At 40.7% G+C, this 14283-nt stretch overlaps 1 protein-coding gene and 1 long non-coding RNA gene across 4 annotated transcripts in view; one reads left to right on the forward strand and one right to left on the reverse strand.

The window, feature by feature from the left end:
- Nucleotides 1-14283, forward strand: part of LOC122550791 (relaxin receptor 1-like) — a 159039-nt gene that overhangs the window by 102865 nt on the left and 41891 nt on the right. For all 3 annotated transcript variants that reach the window (XR_015757451.1, XM_043692054.2, XM_043692055.2), the window contains exons 10-14: nucleotides 109-180; nucleotides 1607-1678; nucleotides 6183-6254; nucleotides 6356-6427; nucleotides 6818-6889. Coding sequence is in view for 2 of the 3 variants with exons in the window: in XM_043692054.2 (XP_043547989.1) it covers nucleotides 109-180; nucleotides 1607-1678; nucleotides 6183-6254; nucleotides 6356-6427; nucleotides 6818-6889 (360 nt within the window). In the remaining variant the exon portion in view is untranslated. The remainder of the gene's footprint in view (nucleotides 1-108; nucleotides 181-1606; nucleotides 1679-6182; nucleotides 6255-6355; nucleotides 6428-6817; nucleotides 6890-14283) is intronic.
- LOC148149811 (uncharacterized) overlaps nucleotides 1-14283 on the reverse strand; it is a 90062-nt gene that overhangs the window by 44894 nt on the left and 30885 nt on the right. The window contains exon 3 of the long non-coding RNA XR_015757452.1: nucleotides 1852-2034. This is a non-coding gene — a long non-coding RNA (uncharacterized LOC148149811). The remainder of the gene's footprint in view (nucleotides 1-1851; nucleotides 2035-14283) is intronic.

The raw sequence follows: 14283 nt of genomic DNA on the forward strand, positions 1-14283 counted from the left end.
GTGTTTTCAGATCTTTCACATATTTACTTTATTTTCTCAACAGTTATTGCAATCCAATTAATCCTATTTTAGCTATGCTCAAATTTGTTTTGTTTCCAACTTTTTTAGAGACTTTGACAGTAATCGTATCAAGTCCTTAAATTACTCAACTTTCCTGGGATGTGATAAACTGATTGTACTGTAAGTATTTTAGGCAGATAAATCTGTTGTAAGATAAAAAACAGTGGGAAAAATCCACAATAAGTAAGTTCATTCATTCACATTGTTGCTGCGTTAACAGAGAAATGCAAATATTTGAAAGTTTACTATCATAGCCTTTGACTGGACAATTAAATTATCTTTACTACATTGGTAATAGATGGGATTTTTAACCAGTGCTTCTGGCATTGTGTTCTGCAGTTCTGTCCATTCATAATTCAGTTTTATACTGACTTAATCACGTAAACTCTACCTTTATAACAAAAGGGTGTTGATTTGATGGAAAACTATCTGCTGTTTTGAGGATTATGTTTCAAAAGTACAAATTTGTGCCTTTGAATATAACCCATTGAATTTTACATATATCATGTAGCAGCAGCCCATCCAGAAACTCCTTTGCAGAAACCTGAAGGACACAGCGAGAATTTCTCAAGATAGCTCAAATTCTGGTCTTGAGGGAGAGTTCAGGACCCAAGACCAATGCGAAATTCCAGCTGAACAGGGGTCAGCTCAAACGGATGTCCATTCCACGCCCTCAACACCACAAGAGCCCACAGTTGTGATCACTACTGTTTTAAGTCTCTTGATAATTGCACACTGGATTTAAACTAGCACTTTAATAAAAACAAAATTCTATGGATGCTGGAAATCTGAAATAAAAACAGAAAGTGCTGGAGAAACCTAGCAGCCCTGGCAGCATCTGTGGAGAATAAAACAGAATTAACATTTCCAGTCTAATATGACTCTTCTACTCCAGTGTTCTGTGAACCATGTTTCTTTCTCCACAGATACTGTCAGACCTGCTGAGGTATTCCAGGTTCCCTTTTTCTATTACAAGCCAACAGCTGCCAGGCAAGTTTCTATGGAGTCACCCTTCCTGCCCCTCCGACATTCAGCATGACCCCAAGTCTGCTCATCCACAATCTGCGCCCTTTCCTCAGTAGCCAGCTAAAGTTACTGGTAAATTCCTGCGGATTCTTGAGCAGTAGTTCTTTCGTGATAGGTATTACTGCTGACGGGGGAAAGAGCTCCTCTGGTATGAGGTGATTATGATGCAAACTCAGATCAGATCCTGGTAAAAGACAGACAAGTCTAGCAATGCATTATGAAGACAGGATTAATCTACAAACGTGAGCTGCATGACAAAATTGATACTGTTCACCTGTCTGAGGAAATATATCGCCAGGCACACTGTACTACCAATGCAGGGTAGGAGGCCTGAAAGTTGCCACTTGGGTTTGAAGGCACACTAATGCCTGACTGCCCTCCCTAAACAGGAGAATTTGAACTTCAGCAGTGATCCACTCTTACTTTTTGACACAGAACTGAAGGAAACAATTGAGTTTAAAGATAAACATATCAATTTGAATTAGTTAAAATATAGTTGTGACCTTTTTTTTGTTGACAGATACATTCAGCAGAATGAAATTATTACAGTTTCTGAAAAGACATTTGCTCCATTACACAGCTTGATAGAACTGTAAGTTTGCATATTTCCTGATATCACCTATGCAATTTTGCTTTTTGAACAGTTCCTAAACATTTGATACATTATTAAATGTACCTAGCCTTTATATTTAGTGATAATGCCAGAATGCTTCTTACTTACCAAAGATATAAAAATACTTTTTTCCCAACAGTAAAGTGATTTACCTTGTATTGAGGCATTGCTGCCCAAACATTTTCATGTTATGACCTGTCAGTGAGCACTGGTGGAGTGGTGGGTGGAGGAGGAGAAGACCACCGGTGAGCCTGTGAAAGTAGGGAAATCAGTTTGGCCATTTCCACATCAAAGTTTGCAATGCCATGGGGTCCTGATCCCCACTTTGGAAAGCCCTGTAATAAGACAAAGGAAGGACAAAATAATCAGGAATAGCTGAATTGGCAGTTATAAGGCAAAACTACATGCATTACATGAAAAATGTTATTTTCTCTCATTTCCATCTCTGACCTAAGTGTCACCTGATTTATGGTTTGTAAATAGGCCAATTTAGCACAATCATGAGAAAATAGGTCAAGGTGTAGTTAATGCAGTTACTGCTATTGCTACAAAGTCTACCATTTCATCTCAAAATGTTCACCTTAAAACAGTTCAGATACTTGATTGATTTTGAAGTACAATCTATTTCATAAACATTTTGAATGCTTGCAAGACTGTTTCCTTTGTTAATTCACAGCATTTAGTGGATACAGCATCACACATTAAAAAAAATTGGGTACCATTGTGAAAAATAAAGGATTTAATGTCACTTTGTTTTCCGTGCTGAACTTGGATCACTTTTCAAACATCCTAGCATTTTAAAGTTCTGAACCTATGCATAGGAAATAATTGTGGAGTCATCTTTCCTGCTCCTCCGACATCCAGCACGACACTGTACCACAATATATGTACCACAAGTATAAGAAGATTTTTTTTTAAAAAAGGTGCATGATTAGGACATCTTGCCCTTGGACATGGATCATCATGCAATGAGGGTCATCCTCATTGTGCTGGAGGCACTATTTCTGGCAGGGGAATTTCTGTTTTTGTAGGTCAGAAAAGTGCTTCAGCACTTGTTGCAGCATAAGGCTGCTGAGGGACAGATAAGGAAATCTCAGGGACCCCATGAGTAAGTAGGACTGTACCATCACAGATGTTTGAATAAACTGTCAATACAGGATCTATGGGATTCTTTTCAATGATATTCTGATTTGCAGGGCTACTGGAAAAGACAACCTCCCCCTACAGGCAATTAATAGGGAAATTAAGTTTCTTGTTTTCTTTCTCTCTCTCTCTCTCTCTATGTCTGTCTGGAGTGCTTTTCTAAACACAATAAAACACACAAGAAAAAATTCATTCACCCTCACTTTTTCTTTATTCAGCACTTGTACTATTTCTTATCATCTTTTCTTCTCAAATTTTCAATCTATTCCCCTATCATTACATTCTTGATAATACATCTGCAGTTACATTATTCTTTCATTATGAACAATTTCCATATTATGAGTTTGAATTGACATGCTCCATCAAAATATTCTCACCTTTCAAGACTTAATTTCAAGACCAAATTACCGTCACTTTCTTGAACTCATTTTTGGCAAGATGTATTACTAAGTCAATTAACCAACTACTTAAGTAAGTCATAGAGTTATAGAGATATACAGGACGGAAACAGACCCTTTGGTCCAACTTGTCCATGCTGACCAGATATCCCAACCCAATCTAGTCCCACTTGTCAGCACCCAGACCATATCCCTCCAAACTGTTCCTGTTTGTATACCCAGCCAGATGCCTTTTAAATGTTGCAATTGCACTAGCCTCCACCACTTCCTCTGGCAGCCCATTCTACATATTCTTCCCAGGTGATGTTGCATAGATCAAGAGATTGCTTAAATAAACTACAAAATTAGGCACACTAGTTACAACATAGAGTCATAGAGATGTACAGCACAGAAACAGACCCTTCGTTCCAACTCATCTATGTGGACAAGATATCCCATCCCAATCTAGTCCCACCTGCCAGCACCTGGCCAATATCCCTCCAAACCTTTCCTATTCATATACCCATCCAGATGCCTTTTAAATGTTGTAATTGTACTAGCTTCTACCACTTCCTCTGGCAGCTCATTCCATACACGTACTACCTTCTGCGTGAAAAGGTTGCCCCTTAGGTCTCTTTTATATCTCTCCCCACTCACTCTAAACCTATGCCCTTTAGTTCTGGACACCCACCCAGGGAAAAGACTTTGTCTATTTATCCTATCCATGCCCCTCAGCCTTCGACGCTGCAGGGAAAACAGCCCTAGCCTATTCAACCTCTCCCTAAAGCTCAAATCCTCCAACCCTGGCAACGTCCTTGTAAATCTTTTCTGACCCTTTCAAGTTTCATTCACGCAATATTCCAACAGTGGCCTAACCAATGTCCTGTCCAGTCGCAACATGACCTCCCAACTCCTGTACTCAATACTCTGACCAATAAAGGAAAGCATATCAAATGCCATCTTCACTATCCTATCTACTTGCGACATCACTTTCAAGGAGCTATGAACCTGCACTTCAAGTTCTCTTTAATCAAATCTTTGGAATGTAGCTGGGGTGTTTTGAAACTCAAATTAGATGATTCAGTTGATCAAAACCTATTTAGAGCAACAAAAGCTAATACATCTTTAGCTCATATTATTAATGGAACTTGTCTACACCCTTCAATAAATTTGTTTTAGGAAGGAATGAGGTAGTGCCAACTCTATCAACATAATCTTCTGGCTGAGAAGATGGGTACAAATCTGTTTTGATTACTGTATTTACTTTTCATAGTTTATGCAGAATCTAGTCAAATCATCCAGCTGAGAAACTAAAGAGACCGGTGAACTCCAGCTGTTTTGATTAGGTTCAATAGATTTCCTAGCGTGCATTCAACGTGTTGATATATGGCTTTAAGAGGTGTACTTTATTCTGGTTGAAGAATGAAGAGAAGTTGAGACAGAAGTGACGAGTAGTCTGCTCCAGAGCCAATAAATTAAACATTTTGTGAGGCCTTGAGTTGTTTTTTTAAGTTGAAACAATAGAAGCAATTGAGTGGGGTCAAGGTCCCACAGAACCAGGATTATATTGGGTTTTAGCCTTCAGTAACAGTTGCTGGGATCTTGAAGCTGGATGTAAAAGTTGTTATTTCTCTCTGTTACAGCTAAAAGCTAGGGTTCTCTTCCTGCTAGAATTGCACTTGAGACATTCTATTTTACTGAATTTGCCTTTGCCAAGGTTGTGTCTATGGGATGTTACCATACTGGAACAGTTAATTGGTAGTAGCTAATATATATATTATTTTGATAGACTTATAGTTAAGCCAATTCTTTTCTTTTATTTTTATCTTGTCTATATTTAAATTATAGTTTTTGTTTTGTTTCAAGCCCAGTAGTTTGACCAATCAAATTGCATCTGGAACACAATGCCTTATACTTATCTTTAAAATAAGAAAAGTTTAGGGTATAGACTATGTTCTTAATATATTTGGTTTGGTCTGGTCCATAACAGTGGCCTTTTAAAGATGGCACAAGCACAAGAGATGTTGGTCTTTTGGTGGACAACTGCTGAGTGGTGAATTATTCTGGGAGGTTACATGCTAAACTGGAGCAGAAACCAGACATGAGAGATGTCATTCGGGGTATGGTAGGTAATTAATGAGGCAACTTTGATGAGATGGAGATGAAAGCTTGCTAGACGTCTAGGCAAGAAATCGTCCAGAAAATTCGACACAATGTAGACTTATCCAAAAATAACAAGATTCAGATCCTGGTGTCGCTTAAATTTTCACTAATCCCAAATGCTGTGCAAATATTTTAAATTAGTCCTGCCAATATAGCTTTTGCAGGATATTCCACTTTATCTTCTTTGTCAATTCTATGGCCATTGCCTTTGGTAATTCTTGTGAATCAATTAGAGATATGTCCTCTATCAGCAGGATATTTTAGCTGCTTCCAATGCCAACTTATTTTACAGAATGAGAAAGCTGGTATCTGTCCAGTTAATCCTTATCAATTTTTCTTATTCCATGCCCAATCTCACGATGTCTACATTCAAAGATTCCAAATCAGCCCATAAAGTTTCTTCCTTTGCAGAGAGTTTGAATGTTATTTCTTCCACTCAAGGGAAGAGAGCAAGAGAGCGTGAAAGAGTATGAGATTTGGCTTGCTTACAGGTTTTTGAAGGTCTAAGAATCCAACTGCTCTCTCTCCTCTCAGTTCTGAGATAAATTGTTATGGAAAATCCAAAAGCTGCTTCTGGCCAGTTTCTTTCTTTCCCAAAGGCACCTGGCACTAGCATCACTCAAAAAAGTATCCAATCCAGCTTCTCCTAAAAGTTGCAAGCCCTTGGGTAATCATTAAAAGATCATTCAGTTCTACTCTTCCTTCAAGTTCAAAAAATAAAACAGGTTCTTTCCCGTCAACACAGCAGTTCCAATTTCTGGTTTACATTTCAATTAACATTCATTTTGTATTTTTCTCAGGGAAATATCATCAAACAAGATTCAGGAACTACCCAAACATCTTTTCAAAAATGCAAAATTATTGATAAAATTGTAAGTAAAACTAATTAATGTTATTATAATTTATGTATTAGTATTTGCTATAATTTACATTTTTCATTTTGATAACAAAAATTACCATTAATCTCTTTCAGGAATATATCTAACAATCCCCTCAAGTTTATTCACCCTGATCAGTTTGATGCCCTTAGCCAACTTCAATCTCTGTAAGTTAATTGCACAATCTAGATGAATATGAACTGATGTTTTGCAGAACAAAATAAAATCTTGTACACTATATGATACAGCTCGGTTATATAATTTTATATAGTTTGGCTTGACTTCACTACATGAACAAAATTGTGTATAAGATTAAACAAGAAAAAAACTGCTTGGAATTATTTTGCTTCAATTTGAAGGCAAAAAAATACCATATTTGTGTCTGAGATTTGACTATTTCTGAAAAATTTGTATTTGTAATGCATTTTTTTTTATTTAAGAAAAGATTCGAATATCATGATTTAAAAAAAATCAGTTCTTTGGGTTTTTTGCTGTTTTAAAATTTGGGATCTAGCTACTACATAACTTGAAGTTGTTTTCCCATTTTGCTTTAACAGCGGTATTGAAGGAATAGAAATTGCAAACATAGAAAGCCGAATGTTTAAGCCCATGACAAAACTAGAACATATGTAAGTAAACGGCTAAAGATTCACCACATTGTATCTTTTCCTAGGTAAATACAACAGCTTTTAATTTATCATTTAATATGTATTAGAAAGAAGTAATACTTTTAATATCAGTTGAGATAATTGTTTGAAAATTCATCCCACAGTATATAAATCCATTTATGAAAATGAAACAAGAAGTAGATGCAATGATGGGCTTTCAGAAATGGAAATCTACGGGCAGCACGTGTGAAAAAAAGAGGCACATTGTACTGTCAACAATTTGCTGCCACATAAACTAATCTGGCTGATTATTTCAGAGCATTCATTTTTATCACTCTCCGTTGCTGGAAGATCTTCCTTCAAATTTTGATTAATCCCTTTGGATCAACAACTACTTGAAAAAGCATCCATAATTTTACCAGGTTTTGATGTTTTAGGCAGTAGGATAGCAAACAACATGTAATTTTATTTATATGTGTTATTTTATATGATAGCAGATTGGTGTCTGGAGGCCAGGAGTGTCACTTAAGTGGTATTAAGGACTGATTCCTTTCCTTTGCAAGCTCTGGGTAGAGTCCTGCCACCTCATTGAAAGATGGCTCAGGGAACAATGGCAGCTTCCCAGTAGTCTTAAGGATAAGGTTGTTCTTTTGGGCATTTCATGGTCTCAGAGTGGCCCCATAGTGGCAATAGCTGTCCCCTCATCACCAATGTTGTCCGTGCTTCAAGCACTCAACACCACATAACTCACCCCTAATCCCAAATGTCCCCAACCCTACTTAACTCTTTTCAAAGGCAACTCAACCATTGATGCACCTTCTCAACAATGGTGGCCTCAGCACTGGCCACCACTAGCAGTGAGGCCAATGAACTACCACTTTCTAAATGGCTGACATCTTTAGGGGATGGGCCAGCATCCTTAACAGGGACAAGAGCCTTGATTGCAGTTGCTTAATTGGCTTCAGCCAGAGATGTGCTTCCTGTTTTCTCCAGGCGAAAGTGAGGACTGCGGATGCTGGTGATTAGAGTCAAGAGTGTGGAAAAGCACAGCAAGTCAGGCAGCATCTGAGGAGCAGAAGAATCAACATTTTGGGCAAAAGCCCTTCATCAGGAATGAGGCTGTGAGCTGAGGGGGTGGAGAGATAAATGGGACAAAGATGGGGCTGGGGGAAGGTAGCTGAGAGTGCAATAGATAGAAAGAGGAGAAGGTAGTAGTGATAGGTTGGAGAGGAGAGTGGAGTGGATAGGTGGGAAGGAAGATGGACAGGTAGGACTGATCATGAGGGCGGTGCCAAATTGGAAGGTTGGAACTGGGATAAGGTGTGGGGAGGGGAAATGAGGAAACTGGTGAAATCCACATTAATGCTGTGTGGTTGAAGGATCCTGAGGTAGAAGATGAAGTGTTCCTCCAGGCATCAGGTGGTTTGGGATGGCGATGGAGAAGGCTCAGGACCTGAATGTCCTTGGCAAAGTGGGAGGGGAAGATGAAGTGTTCAGCCATGGGGCAGTGGGATTGGTTGGTATGAGTGTCCTGGAGATGTTCTCTGAGCACTCTACAAGTTGGCGTCCTGTCTCCCCAATGTAGAGGAGACTGCATCAGGAGCAACAGATACAGTGTGGAAGTGCAGGTAAAACTCTGATGGATATAGAAGGCTCCTTTGGGGCCTTGGACAGAGGTAAGGGGGGGGGGGGGGGGAGATGTGGGCACAAGTTTTGTAATTCCTGCAGTGGCAGGAAAATGCTGGGAGGGGAGGGTGGGCTGGTGGGGGGCATGGACCTGACAAGGGAGTTGCAGAGGAAATGGTCTTCATGGAAATGGATAGAGGTGGGGAGGAAAATATATCTGTGGTGGTAGGGTCCATTTATAGGTGGCAGAAATGGCAGAGGATGATACAACGTATATAGAGGCTTGATGGGGTGGAAGGTGAGAACTAGGGGTGGGGGGGGTTCTGTCCTTGTTGCAGTTGAAGGGATGGGGTTTGAGGACGAAAGTGCAGAAAGTGGATGAGATGCGCTGGAGCGCATCATCAACCACATGGGAGGGGTAATTGTGGTCTTTAAAGAAGGAGGCCATCTGGTGTGTTCTGTGGTAGAACTGGTCCTCCTGGGGGCAGATGTGGCAGAGGCAGAGGGATTGGGAATAAGGGATAGCATTTTTACAGGAAGCAGGGTGGGAGGCGATGGGTTTGTAGAAGATGTCAGTGTTGTGTCAATCACCGTTGATGGAGATGGAGAGGTCCAGAAAGGGGAAGAAGGAGCCTTCCACATCCATCAGTTTCACCTGTACTTCCACACATGTCATTTACTGTATCCGTTGTTCCCAATGCAGTCTCCTCTACACTGGGGAGACAAGACACCTACTTGCAGAGCGCTTCAGAGAACATTTCCACAACTACCCCTCCCACTCCGCCAAGGACATGCAGGGCCTGGGCCTCTTCCATCGCCACTCCCTAACCACCCAATCCCTGGAGGAAGAACGCCTCATCTTCCGCCTTGGGACCCTCCAACCACATGGCATCAATATGGATTTCACCAGTTTCCTCATTTCCCTCTCCCCACCTTATCCCAGTTCCAACCTTCCAACTCAGCACCACCCTCATGACCAGTCCTACCTGTCCATCTTCCTTCCCATCTATCCACTCCACCCTCCTCTCCGACTATCTACCTATCGCACTCCAGCTACCTTCCCCCCCAGCCCACCTACCTCCCGTTTATCTCTCCACCCCCTTGTCTTGCAGCCTCATTCCTGATGAAGGCTTTTCCTCGAAATGTCGATTCTCCTGCTCCTCGGATGCTGCCTGACCTGTCATGCTTTTCCAGCACCACACTCTCGACTTCTATTTTCTCTGTCAGCCAAAGGATAGCCTCCCACTTTTGGCCCTAACAGAAAGACTTCAACAATTCTGTTTAAATTCAATGATATATGAAGCTCTGTCTGTTAAGAAAGCCTGTAATTCAAGGTGGCTGTGAAAAGTTAATAAATAAAAGAATAACCTAAAGTATGTGGACAGAAATCCTCCAGAACCAGCAAGTTCTAATGGTTATTGCAAAATGAAATTGTCCCCGGTCAATCCCACACTAGCACTGACATGAATACTAACATTGTCCTGAATTTTTATGCCACAAAGCATCCATAAGGATATTACAAGAATCAGTCATGTTGATCCTTTGGCCTTCAGAGACAAGACAGACTTTTTCACGAAAAGTAATGGAAGTTTGCAAGGTATACTTGTGGATGTTGTGACGCAGCTTGCTTGACAAAAATTACAGAGGTATTCTTTTAGCCTGGTTTGCTGTAATAGTGACTGTTGTTATTTTTCTAGTATCATTGAAGTACTGAATTGGACAGCCATCTTAAATAAATATAGCCTACTTTGATTTTTAAATTGGGCGCATCTCCCAGTCAGTCTTGTAAACCTCCACTACACAATAAGAGTTCCTTTTCTCAGATAAGACAACCAGCTCTGCATGCAGTATTCCAAGTGTGGTCTCACCAAGGCCTTGTTTAATTGCAGCAAGACATCCCTGCTCCTGTGCTCGAATCCTCTCGCTATGAAGGCGTTTATATTATTTTCTTTCGTTACCATCTGCTGCATCTTCATGCTTACCTTCAGCAACAGGCGTACAAGAACACCCAGGTTTCATTGTGCATTCCCCTCTCTCTATTTACAGCCATTTAGATAATAATCTACCAACTTGTTTTGTTACTGAAGCAGATAACCTCACATTCATCCACCTTATTCTGCATCTGTCATTCATTTGCCCACTCATTCAGTTTGTCTAAGTCATACTAACGCATCTCTGTACCCTTCTCACAGCTTACGCTCCTCCACAGCTTTGTGTACTCTGCAAATTTGGGGATATTACATTTAGTTCCTTCTCCAATTAACTTATATTATGAATAGTTGGGGTCCTAGCATTGATCCCTGTGATGCTCCATTTGTCATTGTCTGTCATTTGGAAAAAGACCTGTTTATTCCTATTGTGTTTCCTGTCTGTCAACCAGTTTTCTATTCATATCAAATCACTACCCCAAATCCCATGCATTATGATTTTATACATTAACCCCTTATGTGAGACATTGTTGATCACCTTCTGACAATCTAATTAAACCACATCCACTGGCTCCCTCTCATCAACTCTATTAGTTAAATCTTTGAAGAATTCCAATCAATTTGACAAGCATGATTTCCCTTTTGTAAATCTATGCTGTTTGTCCAATCCTGTCACTGTTTTTCAAGTATTCTGTTATTAAATCTTTTATATTGGACTCTAGTATTTTCACCACTACTGACATCAGGCTGACTGGTTTATAATTCCTGATTTTTCTCTCTAACTCTCCTTTTAATTAGAAGGGTTACATTAGCTACCCTCCAAAGATCTAGCTGACTAAAATCAATTAACGTAATTATTTTGCCTGACATACATTTGATAAAATTGATTTTCCACTTCCTTCTTACAAGATACATTTTGTAAATCTGTATAAAGGACTGCTGTTCACCCTTTCAGGAGTGGTAATGCTGTATGGTTGCATAATGGGTTAGTGAACTACATGGAATACAACCTTCATTTGTCTGTGTCTGTGATGAAGCCTGAGCAATTCGTTGCTGGGGGCTCATTTCATTCAGAACAGCGCCCATGTTTGTGTACATGTTGCACACTGTTCATTGTAACTCAGTACATGGTGTCACTCAAGGGTGGTTTCACATAATCTCCACCAGGTATAAACAATCAGGTACTTGGGATCTCTTATGTAACAGTTTGTACAGTCTATGATTTTGGTCCCAAATTTTTCTTGGATAAAGTGAGGTTATTAAAGAGTGATCCTAAGTCTGTGTTAATGACCTCCAGTTGTGCAGGTGTGAAGTTGCCCACTTCAGCAAGGAAAAACAGAATTACAGTATTATTTAATTAGTTGTAGATTGGTAAATGTTGACTATCAAAGGAACCTGGGTGTTAATGTTCATCGATCACTGAAAGCAAGCATGCAGATCCAGTAAGCAGTTGGGAAGGCAATTATTATTCTGACCTCCTTGCAAAAGGGTTCGAGTACCACAACAAAGAAGTTTTACTGCAGCTGTTCAGACTATTGGTGAGACCACACCTGAAGTATTGATTGCAGCTTCGGTAACCCAACATAAGAAAAAGATATACTTGCCATATTTGAACTGCAATGAAGATTCATAAAGCTGGTTCCTAGAATGGCAGTTTTGTCATCTGAGGTAAAATTTGGTCAACTTAAGCTATTTTCACTGCTGTTTAGTAAATAAGAGGGGTTTCACTGAAGCATAAAAGATTCTGATAGGGTGGGGCATACTGGATATAAGGATGATGTTTCCCTTGATGCTCGTTATTGTTATTTACAACTCACCTCATTAATATTCAGCCTCCTATCTTACCAAGCTTACCAAACAACCTGTACATGGGATGTACCGATAAGGAAACCAGAGCAAGCACCTTGTAAATTCAGCTTGCTACCTGTTCTGAATGGTCTCTGTACTGGAAACTGGACACCAACATTGAAGGCACACTCCATGCACATCGATCATGTGCACTCCACATCCACATACATTGACATCCAATAAATGCCAGCCTTTAAGAACCCTACCTGATACATCTCCGATTCACTTTTAGGCTGCAATGACAACTATCATTGTAATGCTGCTGCAGGGACACTTTGCAATCAGGAACATGCACCCAGCTCATGGACTGAACCTGGCTGCATCTCTGGGTATGTTGCTTGCTGACATAGCACTCACTCACTCTCAGTCTATCTGGATGCTCACTGCAGCCATGCTCTGGATTGCCTTGACTTTGGCACTTTACCCCCTCAGCCAAAAATATTAGGCACATATTACTGCTGTCTTGACTTACTATTTAGTGCAGATAAAAAGACAGGAAGCCAGTCATAGTTGTCAGCAGACCCTAGTCAAGTCAAGAGAGGGGTAGCCTTCACTGAGGGGGTCCCAGCTTATAATGTTACTGGCAACTTCCAAAATCAGGCCTTGTTTGGGGCAGTCACAGTTAGGAACCTTTCCTCTTAAGGGGTGAAGAGCAAAATGACAGGCAGCATACCTCACATCCTGAATTTTTCTGCTGAACTATGGGCTGTTTTCCTTCCAGAATGAGACAAAATCTAGTGTTAAGGGAAATTAAAATGTCTGGCTGTTTGTTTTGGTGCAGGTGAGGAAGTGTCCTGAGCAAGTGAGTAAGCAGCACAGGGGTATACAGGATCAGTGGTGTCGGGATTGGGTTGGATGAGAGAGCATGAGGAAGATGTGGCAGGCAATAGTGATAGTGATAGAGCATAAGCCTTGATGAGAGGTGGATGCAGTAGCAGAGATAGAGTAAATGACATATATCAAGGAGAAGATGGTGGCATTTAGGCTAGTGGAGTGGAGAAGGCCAATATCCTCCTTCCTGTATTGGTGTGTATTCCTCCTGATGGCTGATTCTGCTCTGAGCTGGGTGACAACCTTATACTAGATTGGCATGATCTCGTGTCATGGTCTCCAGTCCTGGTCCTGGAGGAAGAGGAGGTCCTATCCCAGTTTCAGTCTGTCCAGCAGGGCTTCCAAGTACTTGCCCACACACTGAGGTGCTGACTTGCCCCGGTTTGCATTGTAAAAATCAGTGGTTAGCACTGCTGCCTCACAGCGTCAGGGACCCGGGTTCAATTCCCGCCTCGGGCAACTGTCTGTGTGGAGTTTGTGCATTCTCCCTGTGTCTGCGTGGGTTTCTTCCGGGTGCTCCGGTTTCCTCCCACAGTCCAAAGATGTGCAGGTTATGTGAATTGGCCATGCTAAATTGCCCATAGTGTTAGGTGTAGGGGAATGGGTGTAGGTGGGTTGTTCTTCGGAGGGTCGGTGTGGACTTGTTGGGCCGAAAGGCCTGTTTCCATACTGTAGGGAATCTAATCTAATCCAAAAATAATGAGAACTGGGCCAGGTAGCACCAGACTGACAGCACTAGGGTGCTCAAAGGACTTTTAAAGATGGCAAGGGTGCGAAGGATACTAGTGAATAATAGAATATCTACTGAGTGGTGGGTTGTTGTAGGAACGACGCATGGTAAAATGGGCAGAAATCAAATGAGAGATGCCATAGAGGTATAGTAGATAATTAATGTGGCAAGTTTGCTAAGATTAGGTAAGTGAACTTGCTCGACCTCACAGTAACAAACCCTTAAAGAAATCCAACACAACTCGGACTTAGACAAAAAAGTTAAGATTCAGCTTATAGCTGATCTTCACCTTAAATTCATTTAACTATCTTTGACACTTATCCCTTTGCATCCTATCAAACAAAAAATTGCTGATTTAAGTCAAAATACAGGGGTAGGTTATCCCTTCATCCCCTGTCCATGCTGTAAGGTCTTACTCACAAACTGCAACCATGAAAGCACACTCAAGGCAG

Source organism: Chiloscyllium plagiosum, unplaced genomic scaffold, assembly GCF_037043375.1.
Source record: "Chiloscyllium plagiosum isolate Xiang-an unplaced genomic scaffold, Cpla_swu_hap1 HiC_scaffold_6, whole genome shotgun sequence".
Lineage (NCBI taxonomy): Eukaryota > Metazoa > Chordata > Chondrichthyes > Orectolobiformes > Hemiscylliidae > Chiloscyllium > Chiloscyllium plagiosum.